Source organism: Salmo trutta, chromosome 39 (genome assembly GCF_901001165.1).
Source record: "Salmo trutta chromosome 39, fSalTru1.1, whole genome shotgun sequence".
Classification (NCBI taxonomy): domain Eukaryota; kingdom Metazoa; phylum Chordata; class Actinopteri; order Salmoniformes; family Salmonidae; genus Salmo; species Salmo trutta.
In genome coordinates, this window is record NC_042995.1 from 7,117,053 (window position 1) to 7,142,352 (window position 25,300).

The following is a 25,300-nucleotide window of genomic DNA, read 5'->3' on the forward strand; positions in this document are numbered from 1 at the left end:
CACACACACACACACACACACACACACACTCTCTCTCTCTCTCTCGCGCTCTCAACGGGTGGAGTGTTATATTCAGTCACACACTCAGCAGCCAATCACAGCAGCACATAGTGCCACACACACTTGGCTCTTCCAACCGTTGCCGGGCCAGGTTGCCAAGTGGATCGCCATGTCGATGAATTATTCACGGGCCGTCTCCGTGTCGTTATTATCCGTGGTAACCTGACGTGGGGCCCTATCTGGGTTGGCATCGCCGTAGTAACGGAACAAACTGAGTTGGCCCAACTCTTTGGAAATATGGGTCTGGTGTAGAACAGTTTCCCCCAAAGGTCGGGTCGTTGCAAAAGTCTTAGTTTAGTTAAGTCATGCGACAGAAATCAGTTTGAAAAACACTGCTGTACTCTATCTGGCAGCCAGAGCGCTATTCCTGTACTTTAGAAATAGGAAAAAGCTGACGGATTATGTTCTGATGTTTAGGCCAGCTACTTCACTCAGCTACTTCACTCATATAGTGTGATATGATTGTTGCTCCATCAGTGGCCAAACTGAGTGTCCTACAGACTCATTTTGTGATAAACATACAGTACTAATAACTCTGAGATGAGTGGGAGGCTGATGAGGAGAGCCCCACCCAGCCCTGGGGATGGTTCTTCTGCCATATTGCTTTTTCCATCTGTGAAGGGAGATCTTCAAGGGCCTTGGCATAGCGTCTTGGGATTGGCTCACTCGGATGTTTGGGACTGAACCACTATGAGAGGTAACTATGAAGGACGGAGCGATGGAGGGAAAAGAAAAAGACTGACCTGAGAGGAAAGCAAATCGTTTCCTGAGGTCAGGATCGATGTCTGCAGCAAACAGACGATCACTCTCCTGCTGCATGATGTCATCTGGAAGATAAAAGATTAAAAAAAACACAACTACAGTTACAGTAACATACAGTATTTACAACAATAGATGACAGTTACAGTAACAGTATTTACAATAATAGATGACAGTTACAGTAACATACAGTATTTACAACAATAGATGACAGTTACCGTAACAGTATTAACAATAATAGGTGACAGTTACAGTAACACAGTATTTACAATAGATGACAGTTACAGTAACATACAGTATTTACAATAATAGATGACAGTTAAAGTAACATACAGTATTTACAACAATAGATGACAGTTACAGTAACAGTATTTACAACAATAGATGACAGTTACAGTAACAGTATTTACAATAATAGGTGACAGTTACAGTAACACAGTATTTACAATAATAGATGAGTTACAGTAACATACAGTATTTACAATAATAGGTGACAGTTACAGTAACATACAATAATAGAGCATAGTATTAGACACACAGACACCTGGAATGACATGACAGAGAGAGGAGCAGATGACCCACTTCTCAAGGAGAAGTCCCCCCAAATCCCCCCTTTTCTCCAACTTTCAGTCCCAGTCTCAGTGTGGAAGAGAGAGGGGGAGGTGAGGCTGAGGGGAGGAGGAGAGAGGGGAGAGGCTGAGGAGAGAGGGAGAGGCTGAGGGGAGGAGGAAAGAGGGGAGAGGCTGAGGAGAGAGGGAGAGGCTGAGGGGATAGGCCAGTATTATTTCCTCCCCTCTCCATGCACAGTGGATTATAATAATCTGTTTTGGACTTCTCCTTGAGAAGTGGGTCAGTGGGTCCTCTGCTCCCCTGTCTGTGTGTCTAATACTATGCTCTATTATTGTAAATACTGTATGTTACTGTAACTGTCATCTATGTGTGTTGGCTGGCAGTAGGGAAGTGTACTGGTGAGAGGTGAGGGTGGTTACAGGGGGTAGTGTACGGTGCTGTGTGTTGGCTGGCAGTAGGGGAGTGTACTGGTGAGAGGTGAGGGTGGTTACAGGGGGTAGTGTACGGTGCTGTGTGTTGGCTGGCAGTAGGGGAGTGTACTGGTGAGAGGTGAGGGTGGTTACAGGGGGTAGTGTAAGGTGCTGTGTGTTGGTTGGCAGTAGGGGAGTGTACTGGTGAGAGGTGAGGGTGGTTACAGGGGGTAGTGTACGGTGCTGTGTGTTGGCTGGCAGTAGGGGAGTGTACTGGTGAGAGGTGAGGGTGGTTACAGGGGGTAGTGTACGGTGCTGTGTGTTGGCTGGCAGTAGGGGAGTGTACTGGTGAGAGGTGAGGGTGGTTACAGGGGGTAGTGTACGGTGCTGTGTGTTGGCTGGCAGTAGGGGAGTGTACTGGTGAGAGGTGAGGGGGGTTACAGGGGGTAGTGTACGGTGCTCGGTGTTGGCTGGCAGTAGGGGAGTGTACTGGTGAGAGGTGAGGGTGGTTACAGGGGGTAGTGTACGGTGCTCGGTGTTGGCTGGCAGTAGGGGAGTGTACTGGTGAGAGGTGAGGGTGGTTACAGGGGGTAGTGTACGGTGCTGTGTGTTGGCTGGCAGTAGGGGAGTGTACTGGTGAGAGGTGAGGGTGGTTACAGGGGGTAGTGTACGGTGCTGTGTGTTGGCTGGCAGTAGGGGAGTGTACTGGTGAGTGGTGAGGGTGGTTACAGGGGGTAGTGTACGGTGCTGTGTGTTGGCTGGCAGTAGGGGAGTGTACTGGTGAGAGGTGAGGGTGGTTACAGGGGGTAGTGTACGGTGCTGTGTGTTGGCTGGCAGTAGGGGAGTGTACTGGTGAGAGGCGAGGGTGGTTACAGGGGGTAGTGTACGGTGCTGTGTGTTGGCTGGCAGTAGGGGAGTGTACTGGTGAGAGGTGAGGGTGGTTACAGGGGGTAGTGTACGGTGCTGTGTGTTGGCTGGCAGTAGGGGAGTGTACTGGTGAGAGGTGAGGGTGGTTACAGGGGGTAGTGTACGGTGCTGTGTGTTGGCTGGCAGTAGGGGAGTGTACTGGTGAGAGGTGAGGGGGGTTACAGGGGGTAGTGTACGGTGCTCGGTGTTGGCTGGCAGTAGGGGAGTGTACTGGTGAGAGGTGAGGGTGGTTACAGGGGGTAGTGTACGGTGCTCGGTGTTGGCTGGCAGTAGGGGAGTGTACTGGTGAGAGGTGAGGGTGGTTACAGGGGGTAGTGTACGGTGCTGTGTGTTGGCTGGCAGTAGGGGAGTGTACTGGTGAGAGGTGAGGGTGGTTACAGGGGGTAGTGTACGGTGCTGTGTGTTGGCTGGCAGTAGGGGAGTGTACTGGTGAGTGGTGAGGGTGGTTACAGGGGGTAGTGTACGGTGCTGTGTGTTGGCTGGCAGTAGGGGAGTGTACTGGTGAGAGGTGAGGGTGGTTACAGGGGGTAGTGTACGGTGCTGTGTGTTGGCTGGCAGTAGGGGAGTGTACTGGTGAGAGGTGAGGGTGGTTACAGGGGGTAGTGTACGGTGCTGTGTGTTGGCTGGCAGTAGGGGAGTGTACTGGTGAGAGGCGAGGGTGGTTACAGGGGGTAGTGTACGGTGCTGTGTGTTGGCTGGCAGTAGGGGAGTGTACTGGTGAGAGGTGAGGGTGGTTACAGGGGGTAGTGTACGGTGCTGTGTGTTGGTTGGCAGTAGGGGAGTGTACTGGTGAGAGGTGAGGGTGGTTACAGGGGGTAGTGTACGGTGCTGTGTGTTGGCTGGCAGTAGGGGAGTGTACTGGTGAGAGGTGAGGGTGGTTACAGGGGGTAGTGTACGGTGCTGTGTGTTGGTTGGCAGTAGGGGAGTGTACTGGTGAGAGGTGAGGGTGGTTACAGGGGGTAGTGTACGGTGCTGTGTGTTGGCTGGCAGTAGGGGAGTGTACTGGTGAGAGGTGAGGGTGGTTACAGGGGGTAGTGTACGGTGCTGTGTGTTGGCTGGCAGTAGGGGAGTGTACTGGTGAGAGGTGAGGGTGGTTACAGGGGGTAGTGTACGGTGCTGTGTGTTGGCTGGCAGTAGGGGAGTGTACTGGTGAGAGGTGAGGGTGGTTACAGGGGGTAGTGTACGGTGCTGTGTGTTGGCTGGCAGTAGGGGAGTGTACTGGTGAGAGGTGAGGGTGGTTACAGGGGGTAGTGTACGGTGCTGTGTGTTGGCTGGCAGTAGGGGAGTGTACTGGTGAGAGGTGAGGGTGGTTACAGGGGGTAGTGTACGGTGCTGTGTGTTGGCTGGCAGTAGGGGAGTGTACTGGTGAGAGGTGAGGGTGGTTACAGGGGGTAGTGTACGGTGCTGTGTGTTGGCTGGCAGTAGGGGAGTGTACTGGTGAGAGGTGAGGGTGGTTACAGGGGGTAGTGTACGGTGCTGTGTGTTGGCTGGCAGTAGGGGAGTGTACTGGTGAGAGGCGAGGGTGGTTACAGGGGGTAGTGTACGGTGCTGTGTGTTGGCTGGCAGTAGGGGAGTGTACTGGTGAGAGGCGAGGGTGGTTACAGGGGGTAGTGTACGGTGCTGTGTGTTGGCTGGCAGTAGGGGAGTGTACTGGTGAGAGGCGAGGGTGGTTACAGGGGGTAGTGTACGGTGCTGTGTGTTGGCTGGCAGTAGGGGAGTGTACTGGTGAGAGGCGAGGGTGGTTACAGGGGGTAGTGTACGGTGCTGTGTGTTGGCTGGCAGTAGGGGAGTGTACTGGTGAGAGGCGAGGGTGGTTACAGGGGGTAGTGTACTGGTGAGAGGCGAGGGTGTTTACAGGGGGTAGTGTACGGTGCTGTGTGTTGGCTGGCAGTAGGGGAGTGTACTGGTGAGAGGCGAGGGTGGTTACAGGGGGTAGTGTACGGTGCTGTGTGTTGGCTGGCAGTAGTGGAGTGTACTGGTGAGAGGCGAGGGTGGTTACAGGGGGTAGTGTACGGTGCTGTGTGTTGGCTGGCAGTAGGGGAGTGTACTGGTGAGAGGCGAGGGTGGTTACAGGGGGTAGTGTACTGGTGAGAGGCGAGGGTGGTTACAGGGGGTAGTGTACGGTGCTGTGTGTTGGCTGGCAGTAGGGGAGTGTACTGGTGAGAGGCGAGGGTGGTTACAGGGGGTAGTGTACGGTGCTGTGTGTTGGCTGGCAGTAGGGGAGTGTACTGGTGAGAGGCGAGGGTGGTTACAGGGGGTAGTTTACGGTGCTGTGTGTTGGCTGGCAGTAGGGGAGTGTACTGGTGAGAGGCGAGGGTGGTTACAGGGGGTAGTGTAAGGTGCTGTGTGTTGGTTGGCAGTAGGGGAGTGTACTGGTGAGAGGTGAGGGTGGTTACAGGGGGTAGTGTACGGTGCTGTGTGTTGGCTGGCAGTAGGGGAGTGTACTGGTGAGAGGTGAGGGTGGTTACAGGGGGTAGTGTACGGTGCTGTGTGTTGGCTGGCAGTAGGGGAGTGTACTGGTGAGAGGTGAGGGTGGTTACAGGGGGTAGTGTACGGTGCTGTGTGTTGGTTGGCAGTAGGGGAGTGTACTGGTGAGAGGTGAGGGTGGTTACAGGGGGTAGTGTACGGTGCTGTGTGTTGGCTGGCAGTAGGGGAGTGTACTGGTGAGAGGTGAGGGTGGTTACAGGGGGTAGTGTACGGTGCTGTGTGTTGGCTGGCAGTAGGGGAGTGTACTGGTGAGAGGTGAGGGTGGTTACAGGGGGTAGTGTACGGTGCTGTGTGTTGGCTGGCAGTAGGGGAGTGTACTGGTGAGAGGTGAGGGTGGTTACAGGGGGTAGTGTACGGTGCTGTGTGTTGGCTGGCAGTAGGGGAGTGTACTGGTGAGAGGTGAGGGTGGTTACAGGGGGTAGTGTACGGTGCTGTGTGTTGGCTGGCAGTAGGGGAGTGTACTGGTGAGAGGTGAGGGTGGTTACAGGGGGTAGTGTACGGTGCTGTGTGTTGGCTGGCAGTAGGGGAGTGTACTGGTGAGAGGTGAAGGTGGTTACAGGGGGTAGTGTACGGTGCTGTGTGTTGGCTGGCAGTAGGGGAGTGTACTGGTGAGAGGCGAGGGTGGTTACAGGGGGTAGTGTACGGTGCTGTGTGTTGGCTGGCAGTAGGGGAGTGTACTGGTGAGAGGCGAGGGTGGTTACAGGGGGTAGTGTACGGTGCTGTGTGTTGGCTGGCAGTAGGGGAGTGTACTGGTGAGAGGCGAGGGTGGTTACAGGGGGTAGTGTACGGTGCTGTGTGTTGGCTGGCAGTAGGGGAGTGTACTGGTGAGAGGCGAGGGTGGTTACAGGGGGTAGTGTACGGTGCTGTGTGTTGGCTGGCAGTAGGGGAGTGTACTGGTGAGAGGTGAGGGTGGTTACAGGGGGTAGTGTACGGTGCTGTGTGTTGGCTGGCAGTAGGGGAGTGTACTGGTGAGAGGCGAGGGTGGTTACAGGGGGTAGTGTACGGTGCTGTGTGTTGGCTGGCAGTAGGGGAGTGTACTGTTGAGAGGCGAGGGTGGTTACAGGGGGTAGTGTACGGTGCTGTGTGTTGGCTGGCAGTAGGGGAGTGTACTGGTGAGAGGCGAGGGTGGTTACAGGGGGTAGTGTACGGTGCTGTGTGTTGGCTGGCAGTAGGGGAGTGTACTGGTGAGAGGCGAGGGTGGTTACAGGGGGTAGTGTACGGTGCTGTGTGTTGGCTGGCAGTAGGGGAGTGTACTGGTGAGAGGCGAGGGTGGTTACAGGGGGTAGTGTACGGTGCTGTGTGTTGGCTGGCAGTAGGGGAGTGTACTGGTGAGAGGCGAGGGTGGTTACAGGGGGTAGTGTACGGTGCTGTGTGTTGGCTGGCAGTAGGTGGAGTGTACTGGTGAGAGGCGAGGGTGGTTACAGGGGGTAGTGTACGGTGCTGTGTGTTGGCTGGCAGTAGGGGAGTGTACTGGTGAGAGGCGAGGGTGGTTACAGGGGGTAGTGTACGGTGCTGTGTGTTGGCTGGCAGTAGGGGAGTGTACTGGTGAGAGGCGAGGGTGGTTACAGGGGGTAGTGTACGGTGCTGTGTGTTGGCTGGCAGTAGGGGAGTGTACTGGTGAGAGGTGAGGGTGGTTACAGGGGGTAGTGTACGGTGCTGTGTGTTGGCTGGCAGTAGGGGAGTGTACTGGTGAGAGGCGAGGGTGGTTACAGGGGGTAGTGTACGGTGCTGTGTGTTGGCTGGCAGTAGGGGAGTGTACTGGTGAGAGGCGAGGGTGGTTACAGGGGGTAGTGTACGGTGCTGTGTGTTGGCTGGCAGTAGGGGAGTGTACTGTTGAGAGGCGAGGGTGGTTACAGGGGGTAGTGTACGGTGCTGTGTGTTGGCTGGCAGTAGGGGAGTGTACTGGTGAGAGGCGAGGGTGGTTACAGGGGGTAGTGTAAGGTGCTGTGTGTTGGTTGGCAGTAGGGGAGTGTACTGGTGAGAGGTGAGGGTGGTTACAGGGGGTAGTGTATGGTGCTGAGGGATGGGATCAGAGTACTAAACAAACATATTATTCAATGTGTTTCTCCAGTTTTAGTATGAGATGTAACAGTCACTGAAGACATTGGCCAACATCTTCTGACATCACTGGTATTGGCGCGGCAGGTAGCCTAGTGGTTAGAGCGTTGGACTAGTAACCGGAAGGTTACAAGATCAAATCCTCGATCTGTTCTGCCCCTGAACTAGGCAGTTGTTCCTAGGCCGTCATTGAAAATAAGAATTTGTTCTTAATTGACTTACCTAGTTAAATAAAGGTAAAATAACATTTTCAGGGTCTTTATGATAGCTAATGTCACGCCCTGACCTGAGAGAGCCGTTTCTCTCTGTTTGGTTAGATCAGGGTGTGACATGGGGTGGGCATTCTATGTGTTGTATGTCTATGTTGTCTTTTTCTTTGATTGGCCGAGTATGGTTTCCAATCAGAGGCAGCTGTCATTCGTTGTCTCTGATTGGGAATCATACTTAGGCAGCCCTTTTTCCCCACAGTCAGTTGTGGGATCTTGTCTTTGTGTTGCATGTGTTTGCACGCCTAGCTTTTAGTTCGTTGTATTGTTTTTGCTGGTTCACATTTAAAATAAAGTATGATGAACCCAACTCACGCTGCGCCTTGGTCTACCTTTAACGACGAACGTCACAGCTAAGGGATTAAACATGCACACTTTCCCACTACCCTCCTCCTCCCTCCATCTTTTAGTGTGTCTAGGCCCTGCCTGGGAAACGAATCCCGCTGATTGTCCCAGTAAAAGCTGCCAATGTTTCTCACAGCAGGGCAGTGAACCACAAAACCACACATCCACCCACATAGGCTGAAAGAGCATCAAAGGATCACCAAGGTATATTGAGACATTGATGGTTGCATCCACACCAACTCTCACACAAACGGAAAAGATAGATCATTGTTTCAACAACAGTAGCATCTCCAGGATAAAGAGCTTATAAACACCCATCAGGTGTTGAAACACTCCGCTGCGTAATAACTAACTCTCTTGGCAGCGAAGCGCTGTGTGTTTACTCTGTCAGTGGGTCATTAAGCCAGGCTTTTCATCTGTCTAGATATAGCCAAGGTGCAGTGGCGACCCGTCATTCAAGGGGTGGTTGCAGTTTTGAGCCCCACATGTTTAGCTAAAAGAATTTAAAATGTAAACATTTAAAATGTTTTTGTTGTTGCCGGTTTTGCATGTTATTTTGGTATTTATACCTTTTGCAAATCAGTTCGCAAACAATGTTAAAAATAAATAATTGAGTTAATAAAGTCACATACAAACATGGTCTCTTTTTTGCTTTCTTGAGTAAGACAGCTCCAAAATGCAGGTGTTTCAGCCTAGCTCAGTGCTTTCTGTGGTGGTGGGGCAGCCAGCGTAGGGGTTGGTAATGTTCTCTAGTTGCGCCGTGATTGGCTCAGTGTTCTGTCACTCATGGGAACACTACGTCACCACAAAATCTACAGGTAGAGCTAAAAAATTCAAGCCCCTGGGGTGCTGCCATAGAGTTACATTAGAAGTGCCTATCCAAGAAGGCTCAAGGTCAATAGCCACAGATAAAATGACGTCAAATCCCCTTATATCTACCGTAGTTTTGATTGGACTGATCATATCAACATCATACTTTCAAAATCTTAGCTAGCAGTCATCATCATGAATCAATCAAGTTTATTTATAAAGCCCTTTTTACATCAGCTGATATCTCAAAGTGCTGTACAGAAACCCAGCCTATAACCCCAAACAGCAAGCAATGCAGATGTAGAAGCACGGTGGCTAGGAAAAACTCCCTAGAAAGGACGGAACCTAGGAAGATACCTAGAGAGGAACCAGGCTATGAGGGGTGGCCAGTCCTCTTCTGGCTGTGCCGGGTGGAGATTATAACAGAACATGGCCAAGATGTTCAAAAGTTCATAGATGACCAGAATCAAGTCAACAATCTACTGGCAAATCCTTTTCAATCCTTGTCATAAGAAGAGAAATTATAGATAAAACGTATCGGTGCTCATCGGCCATTGGACATGAACATTACTCTACAAGTTGGAAATCGCAAATTCAACAATGAGTGGTCTGGAAGCAATCAGTGGCTAACTACAAGTGTTGCAAAGCAATCCCTATCCTGCTGTTCAGACGAGTGGGCGTGTGGTCCAAGTCTGGGTTTAAGGATCTCTTTTCCAAGCTTAAAAGGATAAACGTTCAACACCATGGCTGAATACATTGGCCATGCTGTCAATCCAACATGACTTCTGCCGCGTTCAAAACAACTGGAAACTCGGAACTGGGAAATGGGAGACTTCAGTGAGTTCAAGACAACTGGGAACTCTGGAAAAAACTAGCTCTGACTGGAAATACGGTCATACAACTCGGAATTCCAAGTCAGGAACTCGGGCCTCTTTCTTGAGCTCCGACCTGAAGATCACTGATGTCATGATTCAACCTTGTGTTTTTCTGAGTTCCCAGTTGTCTTGAAAGCACCATAAATCCAGAGAATGCCAGACTTTGATGACAAAGTTTGATGACAAAATTCACCCACGAAGGACCGCCGCGCCACCTTCCTGTTCAAGTGAGCACAGCATAACAAGGTGAGTCCAAACATGTCTTGTATGCTGCTGCATAAATGATGTAATATGCCAGGGAGATATGTATACTGTAGCTAAGAAAGTAATAGTAAGTGTATGTTGTATAGTAAGCTGTTTGTAGCCCATGTGCCTCACTCTAATAATTTGGTCCTTTCCCCCTCATAATTCAGCCTACTATTCTGACTTGGTGGTGCACATGTAGCCTATAGCCTGTTTTAGATTAATGTAATCATCGAATATTGTAAAAGCTTTCATTGTCTGCTTATATGCCTCCTTTATTTATCCTACGGTTCTGACTTGGTGTACATGGAGAATACTGTAAGAACGGCCCATGTTCTAAATTCTGTCGCTGTACCTTTCAAAAGCGCTGAACAAATAGTTATATTGACTATGTCTGTCCTAGCTCGGTCATTAATGTCTTAATAGAAATGGCCTCTTATCCGCTTGTCGTCCCATTTGTACATCTCAATTGTCAATAGAAGCCACATTTGTTTAAGCAAGTCAGCCATATCAGCTATGTTTTTTTAAAGGGTAGTAAATGAGGCTGAATGAACTGTTTTGCTGCCAGACAAGGCTCCGCTGATAGCCAGGTGAAGCAGTGGTAAGGATTCACTACTTGGTGCTGAAAATAATTCTCTGCTGTTGGGACAGCTCTACTGTATGTAGGCCCTAACAGTTTGTGGGCACCGCTTGTCACCGTTATAGTGCAATTAATGTATTGTTTAGCGTTGTGTAGTGTGGCTTTGCTGGCATGCATATCTTTTTTGTTGTTGAGTTTGCCCTACCAAGATTTACATGCTAAAATCGCCACTGCCAAGGTGAGCTTAAAAAAAATACCTTATTACTCTTTATTCTTAACTCATTTTAATAAAAACAATTTGCAGTGATGCTCAATTGTTTCTAACTAATGCTTATGAACCTGTTTGGTTTTGATACCATGCTCTCCCAAATCAACCATCATCAGTATAAACCAGAAAACCCTGTGGTCACGTTTCAGGGAAGGTGACGTCAACCTGTCAGGCTTAGCTAGCTCCAACCAGCTGGAGCCGGTAAGACTAGCATCCACACAGTGAGTGGGTCCATAGCGATCAAGGTTGAGAAACACTAATGCAGTCTATTCTAGAACCATAGACATGCATGTTGGCAGTCACTTTCAGTATTCAGTCTGATGTTGGTGTAATGCATCAGGACCAGGCAGTCCTGGGTGGTAGGTAACAGCTCAGTCTTACAGCCCTGGGCGGTAGGTAACAGCTCAGTCTTACAGCCCTGGGCGGTAGGTAACAGCTCAGTCTTACAGCCCTGGGCGGTAGGTAACAGCTCAGTCTTACAGCCCTGGGCGGTAGGTAACAGCTCAGTCTTACAGCCCTGGGCGGTAGGTAACAGCTCAGTCTTACAGCCCTGGGCGGTAGGTAACAGCTCAGTCTTACAGCCCTGGGCGGTAGGTAACAGCTCAGTCTTACAGCCCTGGGTGGTAGGTAACAGCTCAGTCTTACAGTCCTGGGCGGTAGGTAACAGCTCAGTCTTACAGCCCTGGGCGGTAGGTAACAGCTCAGTCTTACAGCCCTGGGCGGTAGGTAACAGCTCAGTCTTACAGCCCTGGGCGGTAGGTAACAGCTCAGTCTTACAGCCCTGGGAGGTAGGTAACAGCTCAGTCTTACAGCCCTGGGCGGTAGGTAACAGCTCAGTCTTACAGCCCTGGGTGGTAGGTAACAGCTCAGTCTTACAGCCCTGGGTGGTAGGTAACAGCTCAGTCTTACAGCCCTGGGCGGTAGGTAACAGCTCAGTCTCACAGCCCTGGGCGGTAGGTAACAGCTCAGTCTTACAGCCCTGGGCGGTAGGTAACAGCTCAGTCTTACAGCCCTGGGCGGTAGGTAACAGCTCAGTCTTACAGCCCTGGGCGGTAGGTAACAGCTCAGTCTTACAGCCCTGGGCGGTAGGTAACAGCTCAGTCTTACAGCCCTGGGTGGTAGGTAACAGCTCAGTTTTACAGCCCTGGGTGGTAGGTAACAGCTCAGTCTTACAGCCCTGGGTGGTAGGTAACAGCTCAGTCTTACAGCCCTGGGCGGTAGGTAACAGCTCAGTCTTAAAGGAGTCTTACATGCTGACCAGACCGGACACGTCGCGTGCGCGAGCGTCGCAAAATAAATGTAGAAATCCATGTTATTCAATTATTGCACCCACACTGCTCGCGCGCGCCAACGAGCGTCTGTGATGCCAAGGGCTAAAACAGAAGTCCTTTCTATTTCTGACGCAGATCGTGCTGCAAGTCCTGCCACTCCCATCTCCTAATTGGTTTATAGAAGCAGGTACCCACGTGCCTTCTCCTCATTGGTTATACCCACGTGGGTGATTGAACGCCGAAATGTTTTGCCGGTTGTCGTGGTAATACTATGAAAGTGTAGATGCCAATCACCATATAAGTTAAAAGATGAAAAAGCCTGGAAGGAGGAGAGATGACTAGAAATGATTCAGTTGACCGTTTTATGTGTGGATTAATTGTCGTGGTAGAGGACCTTGTGCATTTCAGGTAAAATAACAACTCAATGTTTATATCCCAGGACAAATTAGCTAGCAACAGCAAGCTAGCTAAATAGGACAAATTAGCTAGCAAGTGCAAGCTAACTAGCTAAATTGCCATACATGTTTAATGCTTTTCGACCTGTCCCTAAATTAATGTCATTGGTTCAGAGTCTGTTTTGATATTTTAACCTTTGTGTCGTGATCGCGTTTGGTGTGGGGGGACAAAATACATTGATGCACGATGGCGCACACGCGCAGCCGGTTTGGGTTTTGTGTTACAGCCAGCTGCCACTACAGACACACACACACACACACACACACACACACACACACACACAAGAGAGAAGTTGCCACAGAGCGAAGGGTGTGTGTGAGTATATATTTCTAATTCTCTAATAAATCTAACTTAAGTTTATACAAACATGTCTTCTAAAAATAGACCTTACAGTACTTCTCTCTGTGTTTTCCCCTCTTTCTTCCTGGTATTAGAGGTAAGAAACAGCTCTTTCAAGAACATCTCTAACCCATTCAGTTCCATTGAGAACTAAGGGCCCTGCCCTCCTCACTGAGTGCATTGTATATGATGTGTAGAGACGTGATCAGTCTCGTCACTGTGGTCTGTGAGAGCTCCAACTGAGACCCGGAGAAAAGACACCAAAACAGGCCTGTGCCAGCCAGGGAACTCTTAAGCAGCACAAAACCACACAACACCCCCAACTTCCTCCCAGCCAGGCCAACACAGGCCCCACGTTTTGAGGTTGATGGGGGCCAAGAATGCCAGTGCCCCCCCCCCCCCATCTCTCCACTCATTCACAATCAGGTCAGGGGCTTAATCAGTGAAGGTCAAGGTTTACAATGTTGAGGATAGAGCTGACCTGAAAGCAGACAGAATAATTTCTACTCTATGCAACACATTTCTATCATGTAAGGTTTTATATCTTCTCATATTCCTTCCTGTCTGGTAACTATTGTATAACCTCACAGATTACAGCTCAGATCTGGATGACAGCTCACAGAGAAAAGGGGGAGAAATGTGGAAGAGGAGGAGGGAGAGAAAAGGGGAAAAAGGAGGAGGGAGAGAAAAGGGGTTAAAAGGAGGAGGGAGAGAAAAGGGGGAAAAAGGAGGAGGGAGAGAAAAGGGGTTAAAAGGAGGAGGGAGAGAAAAGGGGTTAAAAGGAGGAGGGAGAGAAAAGGGGAAAAAGGAGGAGGGAGAGAAAAGGGGTTAAAAGGAGGAGGGAGAGAAAAGGGGAAAAAGGAGGAGGGAGAGAAAAGGGGTTAAAAGGAGGAGGGAGAGAAAAGGGGAAAAAGGAGGAGGGAGAGAAAAGGGGAAAAAGGAGGAGGGAGAGAAAAGGGGTTAAAAGGAGGAGGGAGAGAAAAGGGGGAAAAAGGAGGAGGGAGAGAAAAGGGGTTAAAAGGAGGAGGGAGAGAAAAGGGGAAAAAGGAGGAGGGAGAGAAAAGGGGTTAAAAGGAGGAGGGAGAGAAAAGGGGTTAAAAGGAGGAGGGAGAGAAAAGGGGTTAAAGGAGGAGGGAGATACTCCATTGAAAGGAGGCCAGGGCTCTATTACTAATGCCTACATTGTTAATGTGGAGACCTGGCTCTGGTTGAGCTGTGGGGACTGGGAAGACAACTACACAGGCCTCTCTCTCCACGTTCCTTCTATGCGTTTTATTGAACGCCATCAGAGCTACAAAAAAGAACCGACCAACACTTTTTGTTGAGTAGTTTACGATGCATTTTCACTCCAGTCATGACATTCCTTCCACATGACCGTGTGACCCCACTGACACAAAGGTTCACCACCAGTTCCACACATGCACCAACATGGTAGTTACCATGCCTCTGTGCAGTAGACAGCGTGCTACTCCCTCTCCTGTCCCATGAATCTCTCTTTGTTCGGTCATCATGTTCCCACAAGCAGCAGGCGGTAAAACACATGTTAGCAGCCTGGAAAGACCTCCTTGCCTTTACACATCTGGTCTGAAGGACAAAGTCACGATCACAGGTGGTACAGTCCTTCATGTCGCCCCTTGAAAAATACAGTATAATCACCCAGTCTGAAATGAACCCCTAGACCCTAACCCCTCCCTTCCCCTCCCCTTTATTTAACCCCTACAGCTAACCCCTCAGTTCGCTGGTCCATGCAGTAACTTCATGTGTTGTTGTGGTATGTGGTGTATGGGCAGGGTGGGCAGGGCAGCCTTGGTATGTGGACTGAAAGGCAACAGATTATATTGGGGATGTGGAAGTATGTATGTGTGTGTGTGTGTGTGTGTGTGTGTGTGTGTGTGTGTGTGTGTGTGTGTGTGTGTGTGTGTGTGGAGCGTCACGCTGTGTGGAGTGCCATGCTGTGTGGAGCGCCATGCTGTGTGGAGCGCCATGCTGTGTGGAGCGCCACGTTGTGTGGAGCGCCACGCTGTGTGGAGCGCCACGTTGTGTGGAGCGCCACGTTGTGTGGAGCGCCACGCTGTGTGGAGCGCCACGCTGTGTGGAGCGCCACGCTGTGTGGAGCGCCACGCTGTGTGGAGCGCCACGCTGTGTGGAGCTCCACGCTGTGTGGAGCGCCACGCTGTGTGGAGCGCCACGCTGTGTGGGTATGAGCTGGTGGTGGTGGTGTGGCAAGAAGAAGGGCAGCTGTGTGTGTGAGTGAGAGGACAAGTAAGGGATGAACAGCCATTCCACAGCTGTGTGTGTGTGTATTATTGTGTATGTGGGGGGGAACCCAGTTCTATTATGGTATTACAGTCTGGGTTTACCAGGTCCCCATCTGCCATGGGGATAACAACACACACGACAATAACAACTGGGTCAAACGGCCACCCTGTTGCCATGCATGCTCAGTGTGTGTGTGGGTATCCTCTGCCCAGCCCATAAATCTCTGGATAGGATTACATCTGTAATATTTCTACATGATGAGCTGCAAAATCCTTTTTGTCATGGAGCGTCAGGTGCCAACATGGTGGCTAGTCTGCTGCACTGTAAGCTACACTATATATACACAGCAGTATGTGGACACCCCTTCAAATAAGTGGATTCGGCTATTTCAGCCACACCCATTGCTGACTGGTGTATAAAATTTGGAACGCAGCCATGCAATTTTCATAGACAAACATTGGCAGTAATATGGCCTTACTGAAGAACTCAGTGACTTTCAACCTTGGCACCGTCATAGGCCACCTTTCCAACAAGTCAGTTCGTTACATTTCTGCCCTGCTAGAGCTGCCCCGGTCAACTGTTATTGTGAAGTGGTAGGCCACACAAGTTCACAGAACGGGACCGCCGAGTGCTGAAGTGTGTAATAATCGTCTGTCCTTGGTTGCAACACTCACTACAGAGTTCCAAACTGTCTCTGGAGGCAACGTCAACACAAGAACAGTTCGTCTGGAGCTTCCTGAAATGGATTTCCATGGCCGAGCAGCCGTACACATGCCTAAGATCCCAATGCGCAATGCAAAGCGTTGGCTGGAGTGGTGTAAAGCTCGCCGCCTTTGGACTCTGGAGCAGTGGAAACGCGTTCTCTGAAGTGATGAATCACGCTTCACCAACTGGCAGTCCAACGGACAAATCTGGGTTTGGCAGATGCCAGGAGAACGCTACCTGACCCAATGCATAGTGCCAACTGTACAGTTTGGTGGAGGATGAATAACAGTCTGGGGCTGTTTTTATGGCTCGAGCTAGGCCGCTTAGCTCTAGTGAAGGAAAATCTTAACGCGACAGCCTACAATGACATTCTAGACGATTCTGTTGTTCCAACTTTGTGGCAAAAGTTTGGGGAAGGCCCTTTCCTGTTTCAGCATGACAATGCCCTCGTGCACAAAATGAGGTCCATACAGAAATGGTTTGTTGAGATCGGTGTGGAAGAACTTGACTGGCCTGCACAGAGCCCTGACCTCAACCCCATCGAATAAATTAGAACACCTACTGTCAACCAGGCCTAATCGCCCAACATCCCTGCCCGACCTTACTAATGCAAGTCCCCGCATCAATGTTCCAACATCTAGTGAAAAGCCTTCCCAGAAGAGTGGAGTGTGCGACTCTCTTTGTTTTAATAACTCACGTGTTTAAGACAACAACTCATGACATGAGCCAGGCAGAATATACTGAGAAACAACGCTTCCTTAAGCTTCCGGAAAGGATTTGAAATACTTTTGGAATCAATTCAAACCAAAGAAAAATGCAACAACAAAACAAACTGCTACAGTTTTCTCAAATGAATGGACAGTCAATGAAGTGAAAGTGTTGGCATGACAACGTGGCACAGATTCCTGCTGGTGCTGCCCATGTTATGACCAAGCCATCCAGATTGGCAGATTGGTAGAGAGCGAAGACTCCTCCGTAGTGAGGGTGACTCTTCCATGTGACGTGGCAGTGAGGGTGACACCTGAGGTGCCAACTGCGAAGGTTCGGTGTTGAGGGGCTCGGGTGAGTTTAAACCCACTTTATGCCAAAGCCTGTCCATCCGGCAGTGGAGAAACAGAGACAAGAGACTCTCACTGAGCAACGGCCTGGGTGTGCACAGGCATGCAAATTAAAACAGCCACTTTGTAAAATATATGGGGGGGGTGTTTTCATTCAAATTCTCTTGTTTAACATTTACTAGAATCTAGTCCTGATTGCTTGGCACAGGGCAACAAACACAGTCATTGGGAGTTGAAGATTGTTAGTAACCAGATACCAATTAACTGCTGGTACACTATTTCCATTTATGCAAATAGAGTATTTTTGCAAGAGGGAGGGACACATTTAGATGTTCCACACTGAATGACAACAAAGCTAAAATAAAGTGTAAAAAAAAAGTGCATTAAACTGAAGTAGAACTTCCTCATCTCTGACAATACCGTTCAGTCACAAACACCGCCTCCCTGCCCCCCCCCCCCCCCCCCCCCCCCCCACACACACACACCTTACCTGTTATCAAGTTGAGTTGCAGCCACATCCTGGTGATGTCATGGCAGAGCAGGGACACTCGGTTGAGGGCCATCCTGTCCCCCCTCTCCCTCCGGGAGAACACACACACACTCCCAAACACACACACTCCCAAACACACACACTCTCAGAATAAGCGGTCGTGTGAGCGACAGCAGTCCATTCCTCCACAGCCTGAGTGCTGAGACTTCAGCCGTACACTGAACACTCCGTCGCTGGGCGGCACACACACACACTCACCACACTCCCATCCCTCCCCCTCTGTCTCCATATACACACACACACACACACACACTCAGCCAGACTGTGTTGTTTCAGATTACACCTCCCACTGATCCCTCTCTCCCAGGTACTGAAAGAGCGTAAACAAACGACTCAGAGAGAGAGAAATAGACAGACACAGAGGGACGGAGAGAGAGAGAGAGAGACGGAGGAAGGGAGGGGGAAAGAGAGAGCAACCAGATGTAATTCCCTCAGATAAGCCTATACATGTGCACCTCACACATCTATAATCGGTGTGTAAGCTGGTCTGGGATCAGATCAAGGGGAGATAAAGACGAGTGACAGACAGAATGTGGTTGGTACCAAAGCCATCGTCCCTCACACAGCCCTCTGGAGTACCCCTCTCTGTCTGATACCCCTCAGCCAATCAGGAGCCAGGGCCTGAGTGATGATGTCACAGAGCAGCTGCCTGTATGGGACCGCCTCCAGCTCAATACCACCTATGACATTTACTGGCCTTTTATGCAGTCAGAGATATGGAGAGGGATGTTGCCCCCACTGATCTAGGGTCAGTTTTGTGTTAAGCTGATCCTAGATCTGTCTCACACACACACACACACACACACACACACACACACACACACACACACACACACACACACGTTTGTTTTACTATCCTTGTGGGGACCAAACAATTCCCTAACCCCTAACCCTTAACTTAACCTTAATCCCAAACCCTAAAACGGGTGGTTTAGGAATCCAAAAGGGGTCAAAAGCCATCCACGGACCCCCCACACCAATCCCACCTCAACAACGAGTATTTAGTATCAGTTCTGTGTCTGACAAGTAGTATGGAGTTCTGTTTCTTCATCCTATGTAATGTCTTCCCAGTGAACTTTGTGGGGGGTTTTCCTTGTTCAGAGAAATTAGTAATTGTATTTGTTAGGTTTATTTCCCATCCTACATCCTGATATTACCTGGTTCTGACCACTAGGCGGTGCTGTTCCTGCTATTTAAAGAATCCCCACATCCATTGTTAAAGGGATGGTTCACCCAAATGACATATTGGTTTTCTTACTGTATAAGCAGTCTATGGACCAGGTATGACAGAAACCCATGCTTTGCTTTTGTTTACAAGGCCACTGTTTCAAATGCTAACTTTTTTGCATTTGTGTCACAAATCCAACGCAAGTCAATGGTACCGACACAGAGTACAAAACACTTTCCATGACATAGACTGACCAGGTGAAAGCTATGATCCCTTATTGACGCCACATGTTAAATCCACTTCAAATCAGTGTAGATGAAGGAGACGAGACAGGTTAAAGAAGGATTTTTAAGCCTGGAGACAAGCCTGGAGACAAAAGACTGAAGTGCCTTTGAACGGGGTATGGTAGTACAGGCACACCGGTTTGAGTGGGTTAAGAACTGAAATGCTGTTGGGTTTTTCACGCTCAACTGTTTCCAGTGTGTATCAACAACGGTTCACCACACAAAGGACATACAGCCAACTTGACAACTGTGGGAAGCATTGGAGTCAACATGGCCCAGCATTCCTGTGGAATGCTTTTGACACCTTGTAGACTCCATGCCCTGTAGAATTGAGGCTGTTCTGAGGGCAAAAGGGGGTTCAACTCAATATTAGGGAGGTGTTCCTAATGTTTTGTACCCTCAGTGCATATTAGCATTCACACACACACACACACACACACACACACACACACACACACACACACACACACACACACACACAGGAGGAGGGCAAGGGACCCAGTGTGCCACACAGAGAGCAGGCAAACAGAAGAGAGCCATTACTGCTGGGACTGAATAAACCAATAGGTTTGTATTCAGAGGAAAAACACACAAATCTTTACAGTTCCACACTTTCCCTCCCTGTCCCTCACACACACCATCCCTCCCTCACACACACCATCCCTCCCTCACACACACCATCCCTCCCTCACACACACCATCCCTCCCTCACACACACACACCATCTGTCTGTTACCCTGGACACTACAGAGAGGAAAACATGTGTTGTAGTGAAAATAGGAGGACAGCAAAACCTTGATGAAACAGAGGGCACATTGGAGGGAGGGAGAGAAGGGGGTGACGAGGGGGGTGTGAAGAGGAGGGGGCGAGAGAGAGAAAGAAGGGAGGAGCTTGTAGATTTCTCTCCCAGTCTTCCCTTTTACCAGCTCTGTTCTAGACACCAGGTGATCTGGACCCCTGACATTGACCTCTCGTCACACGCAGCTGTTGTCTCCTGACCCCCCATGTGAAGTGCGTGTGTCTGTGTGGTGTGTGTCTGTGTGTGTGTGTACTTAGCCATAGATCTACAGAGTTTTGATACTTTTACTGTCAATGAGGCAAACCGCTAGAAAATGTGAAATGCAGAATGTTTACGGTCAGTGTTAATTGCCAGTGGTCCTATCTGCTGAGCCTCTCCTTGACATAAAAGTCCAGAGGGACTTGGTGCATGACTCATGGATCACAGCTAGTGAGATAGTGAAGCAGTGGGCTAATCTCCTCGGGAAGTTATACGAGACTCTAGCTGAGATGGTTACACACAGACAGCACTGTGTGAAATCCCCTTAACTCACTACACAGACCCCCCCCCCCCCATCCACTCACGCTACATCCATCCAGACATCCACCCAGACATCCACCCAGACATCCATCCACCCAGACATCCACCCAGACATCCATCCACCCAGACATCCATCCACCCAGACATCCACCCAGACATCCATCCACCCAGACATCCATCCACCCAGACATCCATCCACCCAGACATCCATCCACCCAGACATCCACCCACCCAGACATAGGAGACAACCATCTATCTGGCCATGGTGGAGAGGACAGAGTCATGTACTTCCTCTTTAGTTCTATGTATATTGTCATTGTGGTCCTTTATGAGATGGCCACATAGTGATGAAGTTATGTATCTGACAGTGCTACATGTTTCTACATAGAATACAGAACAGAATACAGAACAGACTAGGAGACCCCTCTACATACAGGATGTTGTATAATCCCAGGCAGTATTCAGACAAAGTGGCATTAGGTTTTTCATTGAATGTAAAAACTGAATTGACTGAGAGATTAGAGATGAGGGACGATGGGGTTAGAACGATAAAATGAATTGGTTTCATGTGTCCTATAGACTCCCACAGTCCGATATATCTAGAGACAGAGTAGTACCAGCACCCTAGCCTCTCTTGTCAGGCTGGTTCTGGCTCCCAGACTACAGCAGACAGATGACTGTGGTTTCATGGGATAAAATAAAAGGGTCATTTTACCTGTTACCGTCTGTCTCTCTGCCCCAGGGCCACTCCATCCCTCCCTTTCAATCTTTTCCCCGTCCCTTCCCCAATACTTATCTACCTCCTGTTACACAACATTATAATAAACATGCCAATAACATAGGTAATGCTATCTGAGTTATTGCTAGGCATAAATATGCATCACTTCAATTACTTTTGAAAGACATCAATCCAGGCCCCACAGTAATTAGTCAAACACATCTGATGTCAGTCAACAGGGACAGACTCAGGAGTAAACAAGCTTGCATCCCAAATAGCTCCCTAGTCCCTATATTGGGGGTCAAATGTTGTGCACTATAAAGGGAATAGGGTGCCACTTGGGAAGCACTCCAAGTGTGTCTGATCCAAATCCTTTTACATTGTCTCTCTGCCGGCGTAGTGATGAAAATAGACTGCCGGGACAGTCCCAGGAACCAGGAAGCATATGGAGATTCAGCCTGTCAGCTGTTCTACTGTATTATGGGATGGCTGACAGCCTTCCTGTCACATGGTCCCACTGTAGGGGTGCGTCTCATCTCATATATCTAAACTGACCTAATAACTGATATGAAATCCAGGGCAGAAGATGGGAAGTGGACAGGGACAGTGTGTGATCTGTGTGACACTGAACGCTGACTCTAGGAAAGGAAGTGGTAGTTTATAAACGGACAGTTTCCTGTGGCTGCTGGATTGATCTGGGACACATGAGGTGTCTTATTCACAGGGCATGGGGCACAACAGACCTGTCAGCATTTCATTTCCAAGAAACAGATTGTTAGGCAACTTAGTAGTGACCCATGCCTGGCCTGCACTCTGTGTGATGCAGCTTCCTTCTGAATCGTTTGTGTTGATTTGAATAATAAGGATTGATTGTCTTGTTGTTGACTGATGGAACTAAATACAGACTAACAGCAGCTGGAGCCAGGTATAATTAACATGACTTGATGTTAGTGTTATGGGTGGGGTCCAGGCGGGTCTCTGAAACAACTGTGAAGTGTGTGTTTGTGTGTACATTATGTGTGAGACAGAAGCTGGTGCTGTGGGTGAGGGAAATCGACCTGTCTGAAGTAATCCAAGGGTCAAACATACTATTTTTATTCTGGGTGGAACTTGTTGACAACTGAGCTTAGTACTTAGGCCACAGGTGTCAAACTCATTCCGTGGAGGGCCAGGTTTCTGCAGGTTTTAGGTTTTTACCTTTCAACTAAGACCTAGACAACCAGGTGAGGGGAGTTCCTTACTACTCAATCAATCAAGTACAAGGGAGGAGTGAAAACCTGCAGTCACTCAGCCTTCCCTGGAATGAGTCTGACGTGATCTAGGCGGTTAATATCAACTTTTCATTTATAACGTGACTGATGACATGAGATTAGTGCTGACCGTTGGCAGGCCTGTTCAGTTGAAGGAAGTAATTGTTGTTGTTGATAAACATGTATTGGTCCTTTTAGTGGCCTGAGATGAAACAGTGGGTCTGGGGGGCATGGTGGAGACTGGACCCAGACTAACTGCTCTGACTGACTGTTTATGCCGGGCTTTCCCCGTCTCTTTATTCAAACACCATTTGTTCCCTCCCCCCATAAACTTACCAGGAAAAGAAACATTGAGGTGTGACTTGAGGCCTGTGGGATCTGTGAAGGTGTAAGAGAACAGCCACCTGAGAGCTGACGTGATCTCTGGGGGATTTCTAGAGAGGGAACACTGGGACATGTAGGACTCATAAGACAATAGACCATCCACTGAGTCAATAAAGGATTAGACTTGTCTCTAGTTTAGTTGTGAAATCAGCGGACAGGAAAACACCTAAAAACTAAATGTTGCTTTTGAGATCATTTATAGTACAAGAGAACAACAACCAATCTTTCATATTTCCTTTCTCTGACACTGTATGTGTATTTGTTTACCAAAGGGAGTGGCTCCCTGTCTCCGTCTCTCTGTTTCTCAACATCTCTATATCCCTATATCCTTCTCTGTCACTCTATGTGCATCAGTTCAGAATGCCAGACGGTCATTAAGGCCAATTTGCTTGTTCCTGCCCACTCCCAGTCACGTCCGCCTCACCAGCAGCCTGGGTGGTGCTGCCAGGGCAGGCAGGCTTGTGTGTGTGTGTGTGTGTGTGTGTGTGTGTGTGTGTGTGTGTGTGTGTGTGTGTGTTCGTTCTTATCAAGCTATCTTACTCGGAACCTGGGCGTCGTAACACATATTTGGGATAATGATGAAATAATCATAGTGTTTTATACATGATAAATGTTGAACTATCAATAGCCTGACACACCTGGGATTACCAGCTGTGGGGATAAGTATACGACTACACTGAAAGACAGACCACTTGGGAAAGGAGGGATGGAAGAACAGATGGCGGACAAGATGGAAGGGAAAAGCAAGGGAGGGAACAACAAACAGAAAGAGAACAGGATAGAGGTAGAGAAGAGCACAGCCAAAACAATCAGACAAGCCTTCGTGGTGGACAATGATTCATCTGAACGTTTCACAGACAATTCAGTCAACCTAATGTAACACCTATTGCACACGCCCTGCTCAATCATAAAGAAACATCGATAGCATCCAATCAGGCACAGACAAAAGAAACACCATTATCCATGCCACTTCTTAGCAAGACAAACACTGAAATCTTACCCAAGTCTGACAGAGAAAGCATCATCACATTACTGTAGCTGAGTCAAAAACATATCCAGTCTTTCACAAGCACAATACCAAAGGACGCACACAACAGTCTACACTGGACTCGAGTATCATGAGTTGGATAAAGGATAGGACAGGAAGGGGGTAGCCTATGTGTCAGTGTCTGGGCCTGGGCTGTTCAGTATCTAGAGTTGCTGACGCTGCAGAGCGCTACAGAGGGGTCACAGTGAGGTTCAGAGGTCAGGGAAGGGTCACTGCTGGGACGAGGAAACTGAAATCTACACTGACAGATAGAGAGGGTGTTCTATGGGATGAAAAGGAAACTGAAATATAAATGACTAGGAATCATGGTCATGGGATTGAGGTGTAACAGAACAAAAGTGGTGGAAAATGTATCGGACAGTTTTCTGGACACAGATAAATACGGGTCCTGAAGATTTCTAATCCAGGCCTTAATTCTGTCTGGGAAACCGGCCCATAGCGTGTTGTTAGGGCTGAATGCTACCTTTAGATCCACACTTGAAACTGACTTTTAAGTAAACCATGCATGGATGTCAGTGGAGGCTCCTCAGAGGAGAAAGGGGAAGACCCTCCTCCTCAGTGAATTTCATAAAAATAAAAAGTGAAACATTAAAAAACCTATAATTTTTTAATAAAACTATACTAAATATGTGTCACCAAATAATTGATTAAAACACACTGCTTTGACAAGAAGGTCTATAGTAGCCTCAACAGCTCTCTGTAGGTTAGCGCCATGGTGTAGCTGGAGGACAGCTAGCTTCCGTCCTCCTCTGGATACATTGACTTCAATACATAACCTAAAAGGCTCATGGTTCTCACCCCCTTCCATAGACTTACACAGTAATTATGATGACTTCCGGAGGACATCTTCCAACCTGTCAGAGCTCTTGCAGCATGAACTGACATTTTGTCCACCCAATCAAAGGATCAGAGAATGAACATATGCTTTCAGTACTAAGCTACAGCTAGCTAGCACTGCAGTTCATAAAATACGGTGAGTAGTTGACATAAAGAGAGAGAAAGACAATAGTTGAACAGTTTTGAACAATTACATTTCTTCAAAAATGAAGAAGAAGCAAGAGAGAGAGGGAGAGAGAGAGAGAGAGAGAGAGAGCTAGCTAGCTTTCACTTACTTAGCTAGCTAGCTAGATTAGCCTATTCAAACACCCGGTTCAAACAGAGAAGGCTTCTATGTTAGCTAGTTGGCTATGGCTATCCAACACTGTAACTCTTCCAAGTCAAGGTAAGCCTTTGGTTTAATGAATTTATTGCCACCAGAGCCTGCTGGTGTAGCTGAAAGTACTTGCTGACTGTACACTGTACTGCATGATTGTAGTTGGTTTACTAATGTGTTAGTTCTATTAGCTATGTTGACTATGACGTTAGATAATATGGTGACAACTATGAAGGCTGTGCGTAGTGGTTATGATAAGAAGCTTTGGCTTGGAAAGTTTTTTTGGCCTGGTCACAGACAGCTGATGTGTTGTGCACTAAAGTCCACAAGCTAAGGGAAAAGGTGAGAGGAGGGCAGCACGTAGATGCGAGAAGGAATTACAACAAGCAAAGTAATAATGATGTTTGTATGTGGCTGCTATGAAAGTGAACTGTGTTTGCGTGTGATTAGGGGTGTATTCATTCCGCCGATTCTGTTGAAAAACGTTTCTCAAAACGGAAGCAAACGGAATGAAACGGGGATAAACATACCCGAATTTGTCCAATAGAAACTCTTGTTTGCAACTGTTGGACTAATGACTATGCCCTAGATCAGCTAGATGCAGGCAAGAGTGTGCAAGGCGGTTATGAATGTGTCACTGTCTCTCACCTTAATTACAAAAAATTATCATCTTGACCTGTG

At 48.8% G+C, this 25,300-nt stretch overlaps 1 protein-coding gene across 1 annotated transcript in view; it reads right to left on the reverse strand.

Moving 5' to 3' along the window:
- The window catches only part of LOC115179231 (guanine nucleotide exchange factor DBS-like), a 65,572-nt gene that overhangs the window by 38,777 nt on the left and 1,495 nt on the right, over positions 1–25,300 (reverse strand). Inside the window, exon 2 of the mRNA XM_029740623.1 lies at positions 804–887. Coding sequence (XP_029596483.1) covers positions 804–887 — 84 coding nt within the window. The remainder of the gene's footprint in view (positions 1–803; positions 888–25,300) is intronic.